This window comes from Hemiscyllium ocellatum, chromosome 25 (assembly GCF_020745735.1).
Source record: "Hemiscyllium ocellatum isolate sHemOce1 chromosome 25, sHemOce1.pat.X.cur, whole genome shotgun sequence".
Classification (NCBI taxonomy): Eukaryota; Metazoa; Chordata; class Chondrichthyes; order Orectolobiformes; family Hemiscylliidae; genus Hemiscyllium; species Hemiscyllium ocellatum.
In genome coordinates, this window is record NC_083425.1 from 56210890 (window position 1) to 56235564 (window position 24675).

Genomic DNA, 24675 nt, shown 5'->3' on the forward strand with positions numbered 1-24675 from the left:
TCAGGCATTTTATAAGGCAGATAAAGGTAAACCATCTCCTCATCTCAGGGGGATCAAGACCAAGAGGGCATATTCCTAAAATCTGAGCTAGGCTGTTCAAGGATGATTTCAGAAAACAGGTAGTGGGAATCTCAAAGCCTCTCCCCAAAGTGTATTTGAGGCTGGTGTTTGACTAAAAATCTAAAAATGGAGATTAGAAAATTTTTGTTGATATAAGGGTTATTGAACCAAAGTGGGTACAGAGAATTAAGATGTGGATAAGCTATGATTTAATTGAAATGTGGAACAAGCTTGATGGGCTGAAGGTCCTCCTTGTGTTTCTAATTCTTACCCAGCTTCTGGAAGAAATCGCGTTTCTGCTGAAAAGATTCAAGTTGTTCCGTAATCAACTCATCAGCAACACCATCACTGTCACTCTTAACATCCTACAGAAAGAAGCCATCAGACGTTATCGAGCAAAACAACTGATTTTCTCCTGACAACATGGAGAGAGGAACATGAACAAGAAAATATTTCAAAGGTGTGAAATGTAATTCTTACAAGCCAGGTTTTCTGACTGAGGGTTCCTGCAGAATGAAATAGTTTGCATCTATATAGGCCCTTTATAGCCAATGGAATCTTTTAACATATGGCCATTGCCATAATGAAGACAGACATAAGCCAATTTGGGTGTAGTAAATACCCACACACAGAAATGTGATAATGAGCAGAAAGTCTGTTTTCAGAAACAAGATGAAGAATCATTACAAACCAGAACATGGAGAAACCTACACTGTAGCTCTTTGACATAATACCATAGGATTTTTTATCTCTCAGACATCAGACAGGGCTTCACTATAATCAAAAACAAAATGAGCTGAAACTTACTTGCTTCTTGGTTAAGTGAGTTGTGTTGGGTGTTTTGAAGAAATTCTTGTTGTAAGGCCCAGTGAGATTTCTCATCATATGTTACCAAACACATGTCAATAATTACCGTTCCCTTTTCTATGAAGCTTTCATGACAATTATATCTCTACCTGACCATCCACCTTTCCTGGAACAACTCATTGGATGTCCACTTAATAACCAACAATCTTAAAGCCTCCACTGTGCACCTGGTCAAGCAGTGGTATTCTGAAGCTGACCTACTTGGTTAAGGATGGCGTTTTTACATACAGAAAGGGAAGGCGGTGTCCTGATACTAATCCTGTACAGGATGTACAAGTCCTGGTCAAGGAGATGGTGCAAGGGAGAGGAGTCCTCTTACCAGACCAGCAGAGGAAGCCATGCCACCAGACCCTGGCAACCTGGGCGAAGGTTGCTGTCTGAGTCAATGCCATCTCGACTATCTGAAAGAATGGCAACAGTGGCATATGAAGATCAACGAACCTCTTCATTTGGCCAGGGTAAGTGCCACATTCTTTCACATTCATTCTCTTTCTGCTATTATTCCCAACAAGGCTCATGCTCTGCCACTATCAGCTGTCCAGGAGCAGTGGTAGACACAGCGGAGGTGATGTGGAGACCAGGAGGGTGCCAGGAAGTTAAGGAAACTGTTTAAATTCTTACCTTCGAAGCCCCCAGCCTTTTTCCTGTCCAGGAGAAGCGGGGGACAGAGCGGAGGTGATGTGGAGACCAGGAGGGTGCCAGGAAAGGTAAGGACTTAGTACATATTTGGGCAGCAGCTAAACCCAAGATACTACACGTGTAGTAGCTCCCTCCCACCTTCAACCCCTCCTTTAACCAGAAGAAAAAGACTCTAAGGTAAGGTTTTATTTTTCCTTTTTCTTTTCTTTCATTTATTTAAGTGTATTGTTTGTTTTTTTTTTGTTTGTTGATATAAAGCTAAGGCTTACAATGGCAGGGGATCCCAGACCCATGGCATGTGCCTCTTACTTGAAGTCGGAGCTCAGGGACGTGGCTGATGTCCCTGACTCTTACACTTGCAAGAAGTGTGTCCAGCTGCAGCTCTTGTTTGACCTCATGACGCCTCTGGAACTGCGGATGGACTCACTGTGGAGCAGCCGCGATGCTGAGGTGGTCATGGAAAGCACGTTTAGTGAATTGTTCACACCACAGGTTAGAATTGCTGAGGGAGACAGTGAATGGGTGACCAAAAGGCAGAAAAAGAATAGGAAGGCAGTGCAGGTGTCCCCTGCAGTCATCTCCCTCCAAAACAGATACACCATTTTGGATACTGTTGGGGGAGATGGCTCACCGGGGGGGGGCAGCAGTTGCCAAGATCATGGCACTATGGTGGGCACTGCTGTTCAGAAGGGCGGGAAAAAGACTCGTAGGGCCATAGTCAGAGGGGATTCTATTGTGAGGGGAGTAGATGGGCGGTTCTGTGGGCGAAAACGGGACTCCCGGATGGTATATTGTCTCCCAGGTGCTCGGGTCAGGGATGTCACTGATCAGCTGTAGAGCATTCTAAAAGGGGAGGGTGAACAGCCAGTTGTCTTGGTGCATATAGGCACCAGCGATACAAGTAAAAATCAAGATGAGGTCCTGAAAGCAGAATTCAGGGAACTAGGAGAGAAGTTAAAAAGGAGGACCTCAAAGGTAGCGATCCCAGGATTACAACCAGTGCCTTGTGCTCGCCAGGGTGGAAATGAAAAAATAAGCAGGATGAACATGTGGCTTGAGGGATGGTATAGGAGGGAGGGCTTCAGATTTGATGGACATTGGGACCGGTTCTGGGAAAGTTGGGACTATTACAAATTAGATGGACTCCATCTGAACCAAAATGGAACTAATGTACTTGGGTGAGTTTTTTGCGACTGCTGTTGGGGAGGTTTTAAACTAATATAACAGGGGCTGGGAACTAGAAAAGAAGACAAGTAGGCAGCGAGGTGGGAAATGGTGACTGTAAGAATCATGAAGATCACATGAATAAGGGGAAGAGTAGGCAGAGAGTAGGTGAACGCAACAGAATTGGTGGCCTGAGGTGCATATACTTTAATGCAAGGAGTATAGTGGGTAAGGTAGATGAACTTAGGGATTGGATTGGTGCCTGGGAGTATGATGTCATTGCAATCACAGACTTGGTTGAAGGAAGGGCATGACTGGCAACTAAATGTTCCAGGATATAGACGCTTCAGACAGGACAGGGAGGAAATAAAAGGTGAGGGGAGGAGTTGCATTGCTGGTCAGGGATAATACCACAGCTGTGCTAAAGGAGGACACTATGGAGGGCTTGAGCAGTGAGGTGTTATGGGTGGAGCTGAGAAATAGGAAGGGTGCAGTTACATTGTTGAGACTGTATTACAGGCCTCCCAACAGTGAGCGTGAGATAGAAAAACAAATTGGTAAACAGATTATGGAAAGATGTAGAGGCAACAGATTTTAATTTTCCCAACATTGACTGGGATACACTTAGTGTCAGAGGTCTGGATGGGGCAGAAGTTGTAAGAAGCGTCCAGGAGAGTTTTTTAGAGTAGTATGTCAATAGTCTGACAAGGGAAGGGGCCATATTGGACCTGATGTTGGGGAATGAGCCAGGGCAGGTGTTAGAAGTTGCAGTGTAGGATTTCTTTGGGAACAGTGACCACAATTCTGTAAGTTTTAGAATACTCATAGACAAAAATTAGAGTGGTCCTAAGGGAAGAGTACTAAACTGGGCCAAGGCCAATTATATCAAAATGGGGCAGGAACTGGGAAATGTGGATTGGACACAGCTATTTGAAGGGAATTCTACATTTGTTATGTGGGAAGCTTTCAAAGATGGTGCAGGATAGGCATGTCCCGTTGAAGGCAAAGGATAGGAAAGGCAAGATTCGTGAACCATGGATGACAAGAGAAATTGTACAACTAGCCAAGAGGAAAAGAAATGCTTATAAAAGGTCCAGGAACCAAGAACCGAATGAACCCTGGAGGAATATTGGGAGAGTAGGACCAGTCTTAAACGAGGAATCAAGTGGGCTAAAAGGGGTCATGAAATAGATTTAGTGAGCAGAATTAAGAAAAATCCCAAAGTCTTTTATTCTTATATAAGGAGCAAGTGGGTAACTAGAGAAAGGGTTGGTCTACTAAAGGATAAGGAAGGAATGCTGTGTGTCGAACCTGAGAGAATGGGTGAGATTCTGAATGATTACTTTGCATCAGTGTTCACTGAGGAGCGGGACATGATGAATGTTGAGATTAGAGATGGAAGTTTGATAACTCTGCATCACATTGACCTAATTAGGGAAGATATGTTGGGTAGGCTAGAGGTTATTAAGGTAGACAAATCCCCAGGACTGGATGGGATCTATCCCAGGTTGCTGAGGGAGGTGAGAGAGAATATAGCTGGGACCCTGACAGATATCTTCGTGGCATCCTTAAACACAGGTGAGGTGCCGGAGGACTGGAAGGTTGCTCATGTTGTTCCTCTGTACAAGAAGGGTAGTAGGGATACTCTGGGTAACTGCAGACCAGTGAGCCTAGCGTCAATGGTGGGAAAGTTGCTGGAGAAGGTACTGAGGGATAAAATCTATTTATATTTAGAAAAGAATGGGCTTATCAGTAATAGGCAACGTGACTTTGTGCGGAAGAGAACATGCCTTACCAACTTAGAGTTCTTTGAGGAAGTGACCAAGTTGACAGATGAAGGAAGGGCTGTTGATGTCATATACATGTATTTTAGTAAGGTGTTTGATAAGGTTCCCCATGGTAGACTAATGGAGAAAGTGATATGCAGGGTGTTCTAGCTAGGTGAATAAAGAACTGGTTGAGCAACAGGAGAGAGTGTAGTAGTTGAAAGGAGTTTCTTGAAATGGAGAAGGGTGACCAGTGGTGTTCCACAGGGGTCAGTGTTGGGGCCACTGATGTTTATGATATACATAAATGATCTGGAAGAGGGCACTGTTGGTATGATCAGCAAGTTCGCAGATGACACGAAGATTGGTGAAGTAGCAGAAAGCATAGAGGACTGTCAACGAATACAGGAGGATATAGATAGACTGGAGAGTTGGGTGGAGAAGTGGCAGATGGAGTTCAATCCAGGCAAATGTGAGGTGATGCATTTTGGGAAGTCTAATTCTAGAGCGAATTATATAGTAAATGGAAGAGCCTTAGGAAAAGTTGATGAGCAGAGAGATCTGGGAGTTTAGGTCCGTTGTACTCTGAAGGTAGCTGCACAGGTGAACAGAAAAGTCAAGAAAGCATATGGTATGCTTGCCTTTATCAGACAGGGTACTGAGTATAAAAACTGGCAGGTCATGCTAAAATTGTGCACGACGTTGGTTGGACCGCATTTAGAATAATGTGTACAGTTCTGGTCGCCACATTACCAAAAGGATGTGGACACTTTGGAGAGGGTGCAGAGAAGGTTTACGAGGATGTTGCCTGGTATGGAAGGTGCTAACTATGAAAAGAGGTTGAGTAGGTTAGGTTTATTTTCTTTAGAAGAAAGGAGATTGAAATGGGACTTGACTGAGGTTTACAAAATCATGAAGGGTATAGACAGGGTAGATAGAGATAAGCTTTTCCCCAGGGTGAAGAATTCAATAACGAGAGGTCACATTTTCAAGACAAGAGGTAAAAAGCTTAAGGGAGATACACGCAGCAAGAGGGTGGTAGGTACCTGGAGCGCGTTGTCAGCAGAGGTGGTAGAGGCAGGCACGGTAGATTCAGTCAAGATACGCCTGGACAGATGCATGAGTAGGTGGGGAGCAGAGGGATACAGATGCTTAGGAATTGATCGACAGGTTTAGACAGTGGAGTTGGATCGGCTCAGGCTTGAAGAGCCAAAGGGCCTGTTCCTGGACTATAAATTTTCTTTGTTCTGTGTTCTCACCAGCCAATCCTACCCCCATCCACCTATCAAATCATAACTTTGTATGACAACTGCACTGCCTATCCATTTGTCTGGGACACCTCAATATCTTCTCTCCATCTGCACCAGCACTAACAGTCATCTTTTATCTCACTCAATGCCATCCTTTCTCTCATTCCAGGAGAAGACTGCTCACAATATGACAGAAAAGGCACTGACAGATGGAAGGGTGCCCAACATTTGTCATTTCAGTTCCTATGGGGAAAGAATCTTGGTCATTGCAGGAGAAGACTAGGGCTGCTCCTGCAGGAATGCTGAGAAATCCATGTCCTGCCATCCAAGTAAATCCCACTATTCACTCCACTGCACCTCTCACAGTAATCCTACTGTGAGTGTCATTCAATGTACACCACTTCCAACCACTGCCCATAAAAACCTTCTCTCACTTTGTCTTGCAGATACTGCCAGGATACTTAACACCATTGGTGAAATGGCCAGTTCCCCCAGAAACAGCTCCTTAGCCTCTGAGGATGAGACACTAAGGCCATATCACCATGACAGCTCTGTACTTGGCCTACGAAGAAATGCTCCACGTGATTGATACTCAGGACTCCCAGTCCAGGCAGGACAGGACATTGTGATGGCAATCAGGGACTTCATCCACATGAGCAGCAGGGAGCAGAAATGGGACAATAGTCCTCATTACACAGAAGCTGCAGCATTGTAGCGAGTTATGCAGCTGTCTGTGTGCCTCCATGGACAGGTTGGCACTGCTATGAGAGCCAGATCCAGCAAGCTCAGGGTCTGATGAAGATCCACACTGCATCATGCAGCCATTGATCCTTAGGACTGAAGACATGATGTCAGGAGAATTGTAGATATTAACCTCAAAGTTCCTGAGCTCACCCATGGAATCATTGAATGCAGAAGAGGCCATTTGGCTCATCAAGTCTGCAGTGGCATGTGAGAAACACCTGACCTTCAACCTCATCTCATTTACCAGCACTTGGGTCTTAGCCTTGAATGTTATGATGTGCCAAGTTCTAATCCAGGTACTTTTTGAAGAATGTGAAGCAACTTGCCTCTACCACCCTCCCAGGCTGCACATTCCAGACCAGCACCACCCTTTGGGTAAAAACATTTTTCTCACCCTCCCCCCCTCCCCCAACAAATTTGCTGCCCCTCACCTTGAACTGTTACCCCTCATAATTGACTTTTCAATTAGGGGGAACAGTTGCTCCTTATCTACTCTGTGCATTCCCCTCAATCAGATCGCCCATCAGTCTTCTCTGCTCCAATAAAAACAACCTAAACCTACCAACTCTTCCTCATAACTTGAAATTTCCATCCCAGGCAACATCCTGGTGAATCTTCCAGTGCAATCACATCCTTCCTGGAATATGGCAACCAGAACTGCACAGTATTCTCACTATGTAGCACTTTAGTTAAATCACAACTCCAACATGACTTCTCTGACTTTGAAATCTATGCCTCAATTGATAATGCCATGTGAACTCAATGCCTTTTCACCACCTTATTAACATGTACTTCCATCTTCAGAGATCTATGGCCAAGGTCTCTTTGTACTGCAGTACTTCCTAGTGCCATTCATTGAATAATTTCTTGTCACATTATGTCTTCCAAAGTGTATCACTTCATACTTTTCAGGGTTAAATTATTTCTGCCAATTATCTGGGCATTTGACCATCCTGTCTATAACTCTTTGATTAAATTAGATTAGATTAGATTACTTAGTGTGGAAATAGGCCCTTCGGCCCAACAAGTCCACACCGACCCGCCGAAGCGCAACCCACCCATACCCCTACATTTACCCCTTATCTAACACTACAGGCAATTTAGCATGGACAATTCACCTGACCCGCACATCTTTGGACTGTGGGAGGAAACTGGAGCACCCGGAGGAAACCCACGCAGACACGGGAAGAACGTGCAAACTCCACACAGTCAGTCGCCTGAGTCGGGAATTGAACCCGGGTCTCAGGCGCTGTGAGGCAGCAGTGCTAACCACTGTGCCACCGTGCCGCCCACTTTGTAGCCCAAGACATTCAGCCTCACTGTTAGCCACCCAACCAATCTTTGGCCAACCACAAAACCTAATAATCCAAGCCCCCATACAGTCATCTATGTCATTTATATAAATGACAATAATAGGGGAACCGCTGTGGACACTGTTTTCCAGTCACTAAAGCAGCCTTATGTCATCACTCTCTGTCTCCTACAATTGAGCCAATTTTGAATCCACTTTGTCAAATTACCCTGAATCTCATATGCATTTTCGTCCTTGATAAATCTCCTGTGCAAGACCTAATCAAAGGCTTTGCTGTGAAATCCTTATAAACTATATAAACTGGACTACCCTCATGGTCATGGTCATGTCCTCAGAAAGTTCAATCAAATTAGAGTCATAGAGATGTACAACATGGAAACAGACCCTTCAGTCCAACCTGTCCATGCCGACAAGATATCCCAACCCAATCTAGTCCCATCCGCCAGCACCCGGCCCATATCCCTCCAAACCCTTCCTATTCATATACTCATCCAAATGCCTCTTAAATGTTGCAATTGTACCAGCCTCCACCACATCCTCTGGCAGCTCATTCCATACACATACCACCGTCTGCGTGAAAATGTTGCCCCTTCGGTCCCTTTTATATCTTTCCCCCCTCACCCTAAACCTATGCCCTCTAGTTCTGGACTCCCCAACCCCAGGGAAAAGACTTTGTCTATTTATCCTATCCATGCCCCTCAATTTTGTAAACCTCTATACGGTCACCCTTCAGCCTCTGTCGCTCCAGGGAAAACAGCCCCAGCATATTCAGCCTCTCCCTATACCTCAGATCCTCCAACCCTGGCAACAACCTTATAAATCTTTTCTGAACCTTTCAAGTTTCACAACATCTTTCCGATAGGAAGGAGACTAGGATTGCACGCAATATTCCAACAGCGGCCTAACCAATGTCCTGTACAGCTGCAACCTGACCTCCCAACTCCTGTACTCAATACTATGACCAATAAAGGAAAGCATACCAAACGCTTCTTCACTATCCTATCTACCTGTGACTCCATTTTCAAGGAGCTATGAACCTGCACTCCAAGGTCTCTTTGTTCAGCAACACTCCCTAGGACCTTATCATTAAGTGTATAATCCTGCTAAGATTTGCTTTCCCAAAATGCAGCACCTCTCATTTATCTGAATTAAACTCCATCTGCCACTTCTCAGCCCATTGGTCCATCTGGTCCAGATCCTGTTGTAATCTGAGGTAACCCTCTTCGCTGTCCACTACACCTCCAATTTTGGGGTCATCTGCAAACTTACTAACTGTACCTCTTCTGCTCGTATCCAAATCATTTATGTAAATGACAAAAAGTAGAGGACCCAGCACAGATCCTTGTGGCACTCCACTGGTCACAGGCCTCCAGTCTGAAAAAGAACCCTCCACCACCACCCTCTGTCTTCTACCTTTGAGCCAGTTCTGTATCCAAATGGCTAGTTCTCCCTGTATTCCATAAGATTTAACCTTGCTAATCAGTCTCCCATGGGGAACCTTGTCGAACGCCTTACTGAAGTCCACATAGATCACATATACTGCTCTGCCCTCATCATTCCTCTTTGTTACTTCTTCAAAAAACTCAATCAAGTTTGAGAGACTTGATTTCCCATGCACAAAACCATGTTGACTATCCCTAATCAGTCTTGGTCTTTCCAAATACATGTACATCCTGTCCCTCAGGATTCCCTCCAACAACTTGCCCTCCACCGAGGTCAGGCTCACCGGTCTATAGTTCCCTGGTTTGTATTTACCGCCCTTCTCAAACAGTGACACCACATTAGCCAACCTCCAGTCTTCCTGCACCTCACTTGTGACTATCGGTGATACAAATATCTCAGCAAGAGGCCCAGCAATCACTTCTCTAGCTTCCCACAGAGTTCTCGGGTACACCTGATCAGGTCCTGGGGATTGATCCACTTTTAACCGGTTCAAGACATCCAGCACTTCCTCCTCTGTAATGTGGACATTTTGCAAGATGTCACCATCTATTTCCCTACAGTCTATATCTTCTATATCCTTTTCCACAGTGAATACTGATGCAAAATATTCATTTAGTATCGCCCCCATTTTTTGTGGCTCCACACAAAGGCCGCCTTGCTGATCTTTGAGGGGCCCTATTCTCTCCCTAGTTACCCATTTGTCCTTAATACATTTGTAAAAACCCTTTGGATTCTCCTTAATTCTATTTGCCAAAGCTATCTCATGTCCCCATTTTGCTCTCCTGATTTCCCTCTTAAGTATACTCCTACTTTCTTTATACTCTAAGGATTCACTCGATCTATCCTGTCTATGCCTGACATATACTTCCTTCTTTTTCTTAACCAAATTGGTTAGGCATGACCTCCCTCTGGCAAAGCTATGCTGACTATTCAGTTCTGATGAAGAGTTTTCTTTCTTGAGATGCTGCCAAACTTGCTGAGCTTTCCTACGTTTGTCCATGCTGTCTATTCCTGGTCAAGCCTTTCCTGTCCAAGTGGGGATAACTACTCTCCTTCAGAATTTTCTCCAATAATTTCCCTAACACTGATATGGGACTCACTGATCTGTAGTTCTCTGGCTTATTTTTGTAACCCTACTATAATATCAGAACCACCTTAGATTGCTTTCCAGTCCTCTGGCACCTCTCCTGTGGTCAGACAGGAATTGAAAATTTGGGTCAGTGCCCCTGCAATCTCCTCCCTTGCCTCCCACAGCAGCCTGGTACTCAGTTCATCCGGACCTGGAGATATGTTCACTTTTAAGCCTGCCAACACTGCCAATCCCTTGTCCTCCCCTATGTCAATTTGCTCAAGCACTTTGCAGTCTCTTCTCCTAGGTTCCATACATTCATTCCCACTCTCTTGAGAGAAGATGGATATAAAGTATTTGTTCAACACTGAGATTTTCCCTACTGTTACCAGCTAGAACTTTCTCATATCTTCTCTTTGCTTTCTTAAACACTACCCTGCACTTTCTGTACTCCTCTAATGCCTCCGTTGATTTGTTCCCCTTATACACGTTAAAAACCCCTCTTTTCCTTCACATCATATCCTGAAAATCTCCAGTCATCCATGGTTCCCTGGACTTGTCACTCCTTCCCATCACCCTGGAGGGAACATGTTGGGCTTCTATGAAATGAGAAGAACGGTATGGTGGCTCAGTAGTTAGCACCGCTGGCTCACAGCGTTGAAGACCCAGGCTTGATTCCAGCTTTGGACGACTGTCTGTGTGGAGTTTGTAATTATCCCCATATCTGTGTCGGGTTCCTCTGGGTACCTTGGTTTTCTCCACAATCCAAAATTGTGCAGGCTAGGTGAATTGGCCATTCTAAATTGCCCATAGTGTCCAAGCTAGGTTGGTTAGTCATGGGAAATGCAGGGTTACAGGGAGAGGATGGGACTGTGGCTGAGGCTGGGTCTGTGTGGAATGCTCTTTGGAGGGGAAGCGCAGACTTGATGGGCCGAATGGCCTCTTTCTGCACTGTAGATTCCATGATTCTAAGAAACAAAACCACATAAAGCCTGATGATGACCTAATGATTAGAAAGACCTCTTGTTTTAATGTGTTTCTGAAGGAATGCATGTGTTTAATTATTAAAATTCAGCAGTAATGAACTGAACTGTCTCACAGCACCTCTGAAAATCTGTAGTCTTGTTTAAAAACAGATAGTGAATCAGATGTGACAATGTGGACTATGCATCAGCCAAGCCTTTGTTTAGTTCTCAAATTGTGCTGTGTAACTATCAGACAGACTGATTATATACCAAAGATGACAGCAGCAGAGTTCAAAGCTCATGAACTCAAAATAAGCCTCTTTCCAGGTAGACACAAACAACTCTTAATGAGCAATTAATCAAAATTGCCATGATAGACAACACATTGTTGATGTTTAATAATAGACAAGCCGATTATTTACTGGAAACTAGTCAGTGTCAGAGTTTGAACACAGACAGTCTGTATGAAAAAAAAGCTAAACAGAAAGCTTGCCTCAGATCACAGTTAGCTAGCTGAGGAGGATTGTCTGATCAGCAACTGGAGGTTGGGATGGAGCATTCTGTTCTCAACTGATCTTCAGACAAGTCTATGCAAAAGGGGTCACTTGTGATTGTAAGCATTTACGGCCAAGATTTTTAGCATTTTGTTATGTACTTACTGGCCCTCCCTTACAAAGAGAAAGGGCAGTGGCAGGAGGCACCCAGTCAGACAAAGAACCACAAACAGACCCTCAGTAGTCTCCTCTCAGGATATCCAGGCCCTCCATCTCCAATCTGATAATTTGCTAAAATAATGCCTTAACTCATTGTTATCTGAATACCAGACATTTAAGAGTTTATGATGGTGGAGTGGTTAAATCACTAGGCTCGGAATTCAGAACCCTGGAGCACCACAATTTACATCTGACCATCCCAGATGGTAAAATTTGAATTCAACAAAATCTAGGATGGAAGCTAACCTAATTGTGAGCATGTTTAGAGAGGCAATAAAGATGGCCCAGCCAATGATGCTGACATCCCATGAATCCCATTTGTACCTGTAAGCATCTTAATACTACGATGTATCTCATTTGATGTATGCATTAATATCGAGACCTACTTGACATAAATTAAGACAATTAACTCTCCTACTCCTTCAGCAAATGCTGCTAGAGAAGCCAAGGCCATGTATAGATTCAGTTGACCTGTTCCTCAAGGTCAAGGAATAACCCAATTCTGGTTATCTTTATTCTCAAGTAAAAGACCAAGTCAAGTTGAAGCCCAAACCTGGCTGTCCTGATATTTGAGATAAAGGGGTGGGAAAAATATCATGAATAAAGTAAATACCATGTCCTTAGGAGGTACTTCTTTCTCTTTAGGGGGATCCTTTTTAACAACAGGTTCAGTCTTCACACTGGTCTTGTTCTCCTGTTGAGGTGGAGCAGCCACAACAGGTTTACTTTTGATTTTTGGTGGTGTTGGGGCCTTCGGAGTTTCAGAGACAGGCTGCTGCTCTTGTTGTTTCTTCTGCTGTCGCTCCTGTTGCTGTTGCTGACTAATTGACATGGCCTGAATTGTCATCTGCTGGGCCTGGGCAAAGAAAACACTTCTTATCAGATGCTTAACACAGGGCAGACAGGTAAATGACTCCACAGCAGCCATGTGTCATAGAAAACTGACTTTTACTTAAAACAATAAAGATCTTGTCTTGTGCACTGGGGATTCTGTAAAGGTTGGTAAAGACAAAGGTGATAAGGGATACAGGAAAACATCAAATAAGCTGAATCTTATGCAAGATGGGATTTGTGGAGAGTGGGGAATGGGAGGCCATGAAGGGATATGTTGGTGTGATCGAGGCTGAAACATGACAAAGGATTTCAACATTAATACATATGAGACATGATAGAGCCACAGTGATACCGATATGGAAATAAGCAGTCTCAGTAGTGACTAGGACGTTGGGTTTGATGCTCAACTCAGCTTGAAACAGAATTAAGAAGTTATGACAAGCAACTAAACTACAGGATGGCATGGGGGCTCAGTGGTCAGCACTACTGCTGCCTCACAGCGCCTGTAGACCCGGGTTCAATTCCCGACTCAGGCGACTGACTGTGTGGAGTTTGCACATTCTCCCCGTGTCTGCGTGGGTTTCCTCCGGGTGCTCCGGTTTCCTCCCACAGTCACAAAGATGTGCAGGTCAGGTGAATTGGCCATGCTAAAATGCCCGTAGTGTTAGGTAAGGGGTAAATGTAGGGGTATGGGTGGGTTGCGCTTCGGCGGGTCGGTGTGGACTTGTTGGGCCGATGGGCCTGTTTCCACACTGTAAGTCTAATCTAATCTAATCCAAGTGTCGTGGAACTGGGTTCGATTCCACCCTCAGGTGACTGACCGTGTGGAGTTTGCACATTTGCTCTGTGTCTGTATGGGTTTCCTCTGTACTCCAGTTTCCTCCCAAAGTCCAAAGATGTGCAGGTTGGGTGTCCAGGGTGTGAAGGCTAGGTGGATTAGGTTTGGGGATACAGTAGGGAGCTGGGTTGCTCTGTGGAGGGTCAGTGCAGACTTGTTGGGACCAGAGGCCTCCTTCTGTAAGAGGAAGACCACAAGCTCCATTCCATCCTTGCCTGGCAAGGATGTCAAAGTCTTGGAGAGTGACCATGGGAGATATCAAAAGGAGGAATTTTATTTCCTTTGCCAAACTAGATGTGTTGGGATTGCTGTCTGTGGAATAAAAATGGCTGAAGGCAGGAATCAGAATATCTACACTGTGGAAGCAGGCCATTTGGCCCATCAAGCCCTTTATTGACCCTGCAATTCCCATAGCCTATCCACTTAACCTGCACATCTTTAGACTGTGGGAGGAAACCGGAGCACCCAGAGGAAACCCATGGGGAGAAGGTGCAAATTTCACACAGCCAGTCGCCCAAGGATGGAATCGATTCCAGGTCCTGGTGCTATGGAACAGCAGTGCTAATCACGGAGCCATTGTACCCCCTGTAGGTCATAATTATGATAGGAATTGATAGAGTAAATAAAGAGAAACTGTCTGCATTGGCAGACTGGTCAGCAACCACAGGGACACAAATTTAAGAACCAGTGCAAATTATTTTTAAGCAGCTAATTGTGATCTGGAATTTTCTGTTAGAAAGAATAGAATTCAATGTAATTTTCAAAAGGGAATTGGATAAATATTTGAAAGGGAGAAACTTGTCGGAGAGTAGGATGAATGAATAGCACTCTCGGTAAGTCAGCCAACCACATGCACATTCATGTGAACACGAACAGAAGTCTTCAAAATGCTAATTTTAGACCCTTATGTGGTCATGGCTGATATTAGCTACCTCAATGCAGATTGGGGATGGAACTCCAGATTGTTCCTTTACGAGAGTATATACCTGTTTTTTTTAGATTAGATTACATTACATACAGTGTGGAAACAGGCCCTTCGGCCCAACAAGTCCACACTGGCCCACCAAAGCGTAACCCCCCCAGACCCATTTCCCTGCATTTACCCCTTCACCTAACACTACAGGCAATTTAGCATGGCCAATTAACCTAACCTGCACATTTTTGGATTGTGGGAGGAAACCGGAGCACCCAGAGGAAACCCACACAGACATGGGGAGAATGTGCAAACCCCACACAGGCAGTGTGGTCCTGAATTCAAGTCCCTTTTCAAGCTCTGCTTTGAACAGAGATTTCTTCTTGAGAGGGAATGATGAAATGTGCTTAATCTAGAAAGTTATTTCTGATTCTCTCTCTATGATGCTGTCTGACCTACTGATTATTTTCAGCATTAATAATTTTTATTTAGAGGGTAATGGGAATCTGGAACTCACTGCCTGTAAGGGTGGTCAAGGCAGAAACCCTCATAACATGGGAGAAGTATTTATGTGTGTTGCTGGGGTGTTAAAGCATACAAGGCCATAATGTGGGATTAGAATAATTAGGTGGTCATTTTTGACCAGTGCAGACATGATAGGCAGGAGCGCCCTTTTCTGTGCTTGTAAATCTCTAGACACTATGTAAAGGGGAAAACAAATAGAGGTGATCAAAATTATCACAATTGTATACAGCATTGTGTATAACGGACAGCAAGGCAATCGGGGGCATAGGAAAGTTCAATTGAGTCATTTTTACAACAAGCCTTTTATTAACCAGCACCTATGGGACCAGGAGTGTGCCAGCAGATCAAATATTCCAGATAATCAAGAAGTACGCATAACTGCAGTAAACCCTAACCAAGTGAAGCTTTGAGACATCAGCATCCCTCAAATAAAAATCTATGTAGAAATATCCAATCAGCTCCTCAAATCAATGTAAAAACATACAGTAACTAATAGAAACAATGCAGGGGTTTTGCACATCACTGTTATACTTTATTGACAGCATAAATACACAGACATCACAGTCGATATTTGAAGTATAGAATTTTTGCCAATTTATCAAGAATGCCAGTTAAAACAATTTATTGTATCTTGAATGGTGAAGCTTGTTCCTGCCCCTCTATCTGATTTCAGATGTTTTTAGTCTTGGACATATTTGAATGGCTCAACACTATACTGAGAATGACCTTTACTCACAATAGCAAAGGAAGTAATGTCACTTATTCTTCAAATAGATTTACTGTGTATTGATCTATCAGTCTGTATAACAGTTTCATCTCCATGCATTCCTTGATTCAGTTGGCTATAGACCCATATTTCACAGCATGCACTGTCATTAGTTTGGCCAATGTACGACCTCTACACTCACCAGTAAGAGTGCTTGCTGATTGATGAATGTCTGCTGCTGTGCTGTGAGTTGGGATGAGTCAATTTGTCTTTCAGGTTGGCGCAATTGAGATGGTGCATACTGGGAAGTCTGGTGCAGTGGTGCCATCTGAGGTATACTGGTCTGTGGCATCATCATTGCTGTAAAGAAAGGGTCATAGTCAGAAATGAACAATTCACTGAAGCTAGCAAAACATGGATAAGTACCATTAATACACAATTACCAGGAACATAACTGAGGACAGTAAGAGGGGTCCTTTCAGTCCCAAAAACATGTACTTTCATTAAAATAATGACTGATCTACACTGACCCATCCTAAAAATCTATTAGATTTTTTTGTGGTATTGTGGACACTGAGTACTTGAGTCCATATTTATTGGGAGGGGGAGTGAACAGAGCAGGATATAATCCCACATGTGAGCAATCCAAACTCAGCAAGACCATTTGAATTTAATGCTGAATTCAAACAGACACCATTTTCAAACAGACACCATTTTCCCATACTCTCAGTATGGGAATTGGTGCTAAATGCTCTTGAAAGATAGATACATTCTGTAGAACTGTTGTAACACTTTAAACAAAAATGAAAAACTGCCTGCCTGAGAGATTTGAAAACGAAATGTTTAACAGTTTCAATTGCTGTTTCTTGACATAGCCCAAAGTCTCATCATTATAGCATTGGCTGTTTTATATTTCCATAACCTATCATCACAAAGGATGTTGTAAATTCACAATTTGATTGACAACTTGAAGATTTTATTAAAAGATTAGCCACCCTTGATGTGATGTTATGAACACAAATGTTTGTTTTTATTTAGGATTAAGTACTTCAGGGGATTGAAATGTATTGAAGGACTCCTCCTCTTATTGAACGGGTGCCATTGCTATACAATGAACCCTTCAAAGGTGTAGAACTTAATGACAACTCAGCGTGGCTCCTGAGGTCTGTTTCTGATGGATATTGGGTGAATTGAAGGGAGTAAGGGCAAAGTATGGTGTTTGGCTGTGGTTGTATGGCACTAAGTTGGAATTGGGGATATAACAGACCTTGAGAATATGTGAGGGCATGGAATTGATTCTGGGTCTTCATGAGCTGGAATATTTGGCATGCAGAGTGAATGGGGGCTGAGGGTTTGTGAAGGGTGAGAGTTAGAGGGCCAATATTTAACAAACAGCAGGGACAAAGTGCTAGAGAACCAGTCTTCTAATCAACCAGCCAGTCCCTGTAGCTGCCACTGATCTGAATCTGGAGCAGTTGGTTAGACTATCAGATCATAAGATATTGGAGCAGAATAGGGCCTTTCGGCCCAATGAGTCTACTTCATCATTTGATCACAGCTGGTATATTTTTCAACCCCATTCTCTTACCTTCTCCACATAACTCTTGATCCCCATTCTAATCAAGAACCTATCTATCTCTGTCTTAAATACACTCAATCACTTGGCAATTACAGCATTCTGCAGCAATGAGTTCCACAGATTCCCCACCCTCTGGCTGAAGGAATTCTTCCTCATCTCAGTTCTAAAGTGTCGTCCCTTCTCTCTGAGGCTGTGCCCTCAGGTCCTGATCTCTTTTTCTACTGGAAACATCTTCTCTGTATCCATTTTATCCAGGCCTCTCAGTGTTCTGTAAGTACAAAGCAAGATTTGTCAACTGCCCCTTATATGACAAGCCCTTCATCCCAGGATCATCCTCTGGATCCTCTCCAAGGCCAGTGCATCCTTTTTGGACACTGGGCCCAAAAAGGCTCACATTATTCCAAATGTGGTCTGACCAGGGCCTTATATAGCCTCAGCTGTTCTCTCTGCTCTTGTATTCTAGCCCTTTCAAAATGAATTGACTCCATCCTACAAAAACACAGTATTTAAATTAAGAAATCTGAACAGTGAAATACCACTTATCGCACCAAAGCTGAAAAAAGTAAAACAAAAATTGTCATAAATCAGCCAACTGTTTACATAAAACCAAGAATTCAGTTTCAAAGATTGGAGGACTGCTGGTAGGATTAGGGAAAACCCAAAGGCTTTCTATAGGTATGTCAAGAATAAAAGGATGACTAGGGTAGGTATCGGTCCAGTCAAGGATAGTAGTGGGAAGTTGTGTGTGGAGGCGGAGGAGATTGGAGAGACATTAAATCAGTACTTTTCATCAGTATTCACTCAGGAACAGGACATTGTTGCTGATGTGAATATGGAATCACAAATAATTAGAATGGATGCCCTGGAAATATGCAGGGAAGAGGTTTTGGGAATATTGGAAAGGATGAATATAGATAAGTCTCCTGGGCCTGATGGCATTTACCCCAGGATCCTATGGGAAGCTAGGGAGGAGATAGCAGAGCCATTGGCCTGGATTTTTATGTCGTCATTGTCAACGGGAATAGTACCAGAGGACTGGAGGATAGCGAATGTGGTCCCATTGTTCAAGAAAGGGAGTAGGGATAGCCCTAGTAACTATAGGCCAGTGAGTCTGACTTCAGTGGTGGGCAAAGTCTTAGAGAGAATGGTAAGGGATAAGATTTATGAACATCTGGGTAGGAATAACGTGATCAGGGATAGCCAGCATGGTTTTGTGAAGGGCAGGTCGTGCCTCACAAACCTTATTGAGTTCTTTGAGAAGGTGACTAAGGAAGTGGATGAGGGTAAAGCAGTAGATGTTGTGTATATGGATTTTAGTAAGGCGTTCGATAAGGTTCCCCATGGTAGGCTAATGCTAAAACTTCGGAGGTATGGCATTGAGGATACATTAGAGGTTTGGATTAGGAATTGGCTGGCTGGAAGGAGACAGAGGGTAGTAGTTGATGGATTATGTTCATCTTGGAGCGCAGTTACTAGCGGTGTACCACAAGGATCTGTTTTGGGACCATTGCTTTTTATTATCTTTATAAATGATCTAGAGGAAGGACTTGAAAGCTGGGTAAGCAAGTTTGCGGATGACACAAAAGTCGGTGGAGTTGTGGATAGTGAGGAAGGAAGTGGTAGGTTACAGCGGGATATAGATAAGTTGCAGAGCTGGGCGGAAATGTGGCAAATGGAATTCAATGTAGCTAAGTGCGAAGTCGTTCACTTTGGTAGGAATAACAAGATGATGGATTACTGGGCTAATGGTAGGCTACTTGGTAGTGTGGATGAGCAGAGGGATCTTGGTGTCCATGTACACAGATCTCTGAAAGTTGCCACCCAGGTAAATAGTGCTGTGAGGAAGGCATATGGTGTACTGGGCTTTATTGGCAGAGGAATTGAGTTCCGGAGTCCTGAGGTCATGTTGCAGTTGTATAAGACTCTGGTGAGGCCTCATCTGGAGTATTGTGTGCAGTTTTGGTCGCCATACTATAGGAAGGATGTGGAAGCTTTAGAACGAGTGCAGAGGAGGTTTACCAGGATGTTGCCTGGAATGGTAGGAAAATCTTATGAGGAAAGGCTGAGGCACTTGGGGTTGTTCTCATTGGAGAAGAGAAGGTTTAGGGGAGATCTGATAGAAGTGTATAAGATGATTAGGGGTTTAGATAGGGTAGATACTAAGAACCTTTTACCGCTAATGGAGTCAGGTGTTACTAGGGGACATAGCTTTAAATTAAGGGGTGGTAGGTATAGGACAGATGTTAGGGGTAGATTCTTCACACAGCGGGTTGTGAGTTCATGGAATGCCCTGCCCGTATCAGTGGTGAACTCTCCTTCTTTATGGTCATTTAAGTGGGCAGTGGATAGGCATTTGGAGGTTATTGGGCTAGTATAGGTTAGGTAGGATTCGGTCGGCGCAACATCGAGGGCCGAAGGGCCTGTACTGCGCTGTATCCTTCTATGTTCTATGCGTGAGTCAGAGAGAGAGAAAGAGAGAGACAGGCTAAATCTGAGAGAGGAATTAGGAAAACATAAACAGGTGATAGCAAAACTAAGCAAGAGATTAAACCCAGGGAAAACAAAAAGAAATTGAAAGTAGAAGAGAGAGAAACAGGGTCAAATGAACAATGATAGCAGAACACTGCCATCCTTCTTCAAGTGGCAAATTGAGGATTCAGTAGAAATAAATGACTGCATACATCAGGGTCAGCAGAACAAGGCAACCTAATGGACCAAACAGGAAGAAGCAGAATCATGGGTCACAAAGGTGCAGAGTAAAACTAGCAGAGAAATGGTGACTGTAATGACAACTTATTTCCAAGGTCCAGCCACTCTGATACGGAGCCAAAATGAGTCGGGGAAACAGGGTAAAGTGTCAGACATCCGAAGGAAAGTATAGAATTCAGTCAGAAAGATACCAAAATTAGTTGAAATAAAATAACAATACTGTGCTGAAGAAAATAATGGCCAAAAGGAGTGACAGATTCCCAGATCATATGATTTCCATCTCAGGTTTTCAAAGAGAACGAGTGAGCACGTTGTACATATCCCAAACTTCAGTTTTCCAAAGATTTATTTGATTTTAGTTTGAGAAATTGTGCATGTCATCATGCTATGTAAGAAAGGTGAAAGAGGGAAACCATAGAATTAGAGATCATGCATTCCAATAACTGAATCAACCAATTACCAGAGTCAATAATTAGGGATGCCTAGAAGGGAAAACTTTAATTTTCAGCACACTAGAGAAAACCAGCATGGATTTGTAAAGGCGAGAATGTTTTAGTTAAATATGTTGAAGAGGTGACTCAAGTAGTGAACAGGAAAATAGCTATGGATGTTGTTATTATGGACCTCCAAAAACATTTGTAATGGTCCCTTTGAAAAGACAATTAGCTAGTGTTGGAACTCAGAATTTAAGGCAAATTATTGACCTGGTTAGGACAATGGCCGATCAGAAGGAGACACAGAGTAGGATGATGGTTAAGTTCTCGAATAGGTAATTTGTGCTGTTCTATAGGTTCTGTGCTGGGGCTTTAACTATTCATTGCATTCATTAATGACTTTGATTTTTTTTAACTTCATAGGATGGAGGTGTCACTGACTGGACCAGGATTTATTGCCCAATCCTAGTTGCCCTTGAGAAGGTGGAGGGGAACTGCCTTCTTGAAACACTGCAGTCCATTTGTTGTAGGTAGACCAACAATGCTGTTAAAGGAGGAATTTCCAGAATTTTGACCCAATTACACTGGGTTGTTGATATGTTTCAGTGACATGTTTCTAAGTTCTTCTAGATAACAGAGTTTTGAAAGTACTTTGTAAGGAGCCTTAGTGAATTTCTGCATTATATCTTGTGAAAGATACACATTGTTGCTACTGAATTAGTGTTTGGACGGGGGTAATTTTTGTAGATATAGTGCCAATCAAGGGGCTTTTTTTTCTAGATGGTCAAATTTATTGAGTGTTATTGGAGCTGCACCCATTCAGGCAAGTAGGGAGTATTCCATCATACTTCTGACTTGTGCCATGATAGAATCCCTACAATGTGGAAACAGGCATTCCAGCCCATCAAATCCACAATGTCCTCTGAACAGCATCTCACTCAGAACCACCCCTTATCCTATCTCTGTAATCCTTCATTGCCCATGGCAAATTCCCCCTAGTCCGGACATAAGGGCAATTTAGCATGGTTGATTCACTAATCCTGCACATCTTTTGACTGGTGGACAGGTTTTGGAGAGTTAGCAGTGAGTAACTTACTATAGGATTCCAAGTTCCTGACCAGCTCTTGTAGCCACTATTGTGAGTCCAATCCAGTTTCTGGTCAATGATACCTCCCAGAATGTTGATAGTAGGGGTTTTAATGATAGTAATGCCATTGATTATCAAGGGGTAATGGTTAAATTCTCTCTTGTTGGAAATGTTCATTTCTTGGCACTTGTGTGATGTAAGCATTACTTGCCACTTGCCCTGAATGTATTTGAGGTCTTGTTGCATTTGGGTATGGACTGCTTCAGTACCTAAGGAGTTGGGAATAGTGCTGATCATTGCACAATCAGTGAACATCCCCATTCTGACCTTATGTTGGAAAGAATGTCATTAATGAAGCAACTGAAGATGGTTGGGTCTAGGACACTATCCTGAGGAACTCCTGCAGAGTTATCCTGGAGCTGAGATGACTGACCTCCAACAACCAGAATGTTCTTCCTATGCTCCAGGTATGACTCCAACCAGTGGAAAGTTTGCCCTGATACCCATTGATTCATTTTGCTAAGGCTCCTTGGTGTTATTATTGGTCAACTGTGACCTTGATGTCAGCTTCATTTAAATAAACTGTAATGAGGTCAGGAGCTGGCTCTGGTGGATCCCAGTGAGTATCAGTGAGTAGGTTATTGCCATAGAAATGCAGTTTGACAAATTGATCATTGGGTATAGTGTAGTTATTGGTTGGGCTGGATTGTCCTGCTTTTTCTGGATGGGACCTATTTGTGTAATGTCCACATGTCAGGAAGATGCCAGTGTTGTAATTGTACTGGAAAAGCTTTACTAGGGCATGGCAATTTCTGGGGGCACAGGTCTTCAGTATTATTGCCAGAATGTTGTCAGGGCCCATTGCCTTTGCAGCATATAGTGCCTCCAGATGCCACTACTAAGTAGCCTGACAATTAAACTTGTTTGGATTTGCCCAAAAGATCCTTGATCCTCAGGAAAGCCTGCTTAAGCACCTGAATAGCATTTAAGTCTTTTCATTCAACTCATGGGATATGGGCATTGCTGGCATATATTGCTCATCCCTAATTGACCTTGAGAAGGTGGTGATGATCCACAAATATTTTAGCGGGCCGTCCCTAAAAAAGACTCCTGTTGACTCTCCCTGCTGAGTGAGATCCCGGTCTCCTCAAGCCCAGGAAATCTGGGACTGTTTTCCACAAACAAATGATACTTGATCCATTGCAAACTTTAAATTTGGGGTTGGTATATTTTTGTCCACTGAAGGTAAAAAGAGCCATGGGGTAAAAGTGGGTTTAGGGAATCACAGATCAACCAGAATTTCACTAAATGGCAGTGAAAGAATTTAGAGCTTCCTCCTGTTTTATAATACCCTCATGAAAGATTAGGATGGAAGCTTTTATTCTTCAAATCTTCCAGAATTTGTGTAAGGAATTCTTCAACTTAAGATTCAGCAATAGTGAGTTGGTGGCCCAGAAATACATTGATGCCAGCTTACCCAATAATGGACCTTCTGTGGCGGCATGGTGGCTCAGTGGTTAGCACTACTGCCTCACAGTGCTAGGGGTCCGGGTTCTATTCCAACCTTGGGGAATGTCTGTGTGGAGTTTGCATATTCCCCTTGTGCCTGTGTGGGCTTCCTTTGGGTGCTCCAGTTTCCTCCCACAATCCAAAGATGTGCAGGTCAGGTGAATTGGCCACGCAAAATTGCCCATAGTGTTCAGAGATGTGTAGGTTAGGTGCATTAGTCAGGGGTAAATGTAGAATAATAGGGGAATGAATCTGGGTGGGTTACTCTTGAGGGTTGGTGTGGGCTTTTAGGCCGAAGGATTTGTTTCCATACGATAGGGATTCTATTCTAATATCACAGCAGCAGACAACAGGATATCTCCAGGCTGACTGGTGAGTGAAGTGAGTGAATTTGGGGCTGCTGTCTCAGTGATAGTGTTTCAAGAGAAAGTGACTGAGGGGTAAGAGATGAATATAAAGAGGAGAGCTGAGTGATTGAGAGAATTCAGAAGAGGAAGGTCCATCAGGCAACTGGGATGGAGACATCAATTAGAAAGATACAGTCTGTGCCCTGTAATTTTAATGTGCACTCAAAAAAGGCAATGCTCAGTCTAGGTCCATGATTGGGTAAACATTTTGTAACCACTTAATGGTAACCCTGTTAAAAGCTGCCAGTTTAATCACATGTGGAACAGATTTGAATGCAGACAGATCAGTTCATGTGGATCCAAGGCTTCTCATTTTGCATATATAACTCAAACAAGCATGATGCCTCTTATCTGCACATGTAAAGACTTTAAAGACTGTAAAAGACTTTTATAGCACTTTAATGCTGAAGCTGTCTTCTTGCTGTACCAATACAATGGACTACACAGTTCTTGCACATCATTAGCTCAATCCTATTGAGAACAGAGATACCTGCACCTTTAGAGGAATAGTGTGATTAACCGTGGTAATACTGACAGTACAAAGATACCAAATAGATCACAGGATAGAGAGAAGAACTTACTTGGCATTGGTGGTGCCATTGGTTGCATCATAGGAACAGTCTGCATCGCAGGCATTGGTTGCATTACAGGTACTGGCTGCATTGGTGGCATTAAAGGCATGGTCTGATAAGCAGGTGCAGGGGGTATTTGTGACATTGCTGGAACACCTGAACAAGAAAGAAAGGAAATGATTACCTATCCTCCCAAACTTCTATATTGTTGCAATCCTCTGCATCCTCACACCCTATAATCGAAACATGTCTTTCCAGACAGGTTCTGAAAATTGTGTCAGTGAGTCAAGTGTGCTCGAATCAAAACAAAGAACTGTTGATTCAGGAAATCTGAAAAAAAAATCAGAAATCGCTGAAGAAACTCTAAGGAAGAATCACTGAAATGTTACTCTACTTTTCTTTCCACGTAGGCTACCCAGACCTACTGAATTTCTGTTTTGAGTTAACTGTGTTGTCGGAATCACCCTGTAATGAAAGGCCCACGTGAGGTATTTGTGTCAGTTCCTTCTGATCTGAAGCTGAACCAGAACTAACTGACCTCTTAACATGGTAAGCAGAGATAAATAATAC

General features: G+C 43.3%; 1 protein-coding gene across 1 annotated transcript; it reads right to left on the reverse strand.

The window, feature by feature from the left end:
* Positions 1-320: 320 nt before the first annotated feature.
* LOC132827719 (unconventional myosin-XVB-like) lies at positions 321-24214 on the reverse strand. Its single transcript, XM_060844404.1, has 4 exons — positions 24115-24214; positions 16011-16168; positions 12606-12848; positions 321-425 (listed from the first exon to the last, which is right to left on the reverse strand). The coding sequence occupies exons 1-4, from the start codon at positions 24212-24214 to the stop codon at positions 321-323; spliced, it is 606 nt and encodes a 201-aa protein (XP_060700387.1).
* Between the last annotated feature and the right edge of the window lie 461 nt (positions 24215-24675).

Excerpts from the sequence above, each read along its gene's own strand:
- LOC132827719 (XM_060844404.1), bottom strand. The coding sequence starts at position 24,214 with ATGCCTTTAATGCCACCAATGCAGCCAGTACCTGTAATGCAACCAATG. Across the intron at positions 16,169-24,114 it reads AATGGCACCACCAATGCCAA|CAATGATGATGCCACAGACC; the intron begins GTAAGTTCTTCT and ends CTTTCTTTACAG. Across the intron at positions 426-12,605 it reads AAGTACCTCCTAAGGACATG|GATGTTAAGAGTGACAGTGA; the intron begins GTATTTACTTTA and ends TTCTTTCTGTAG.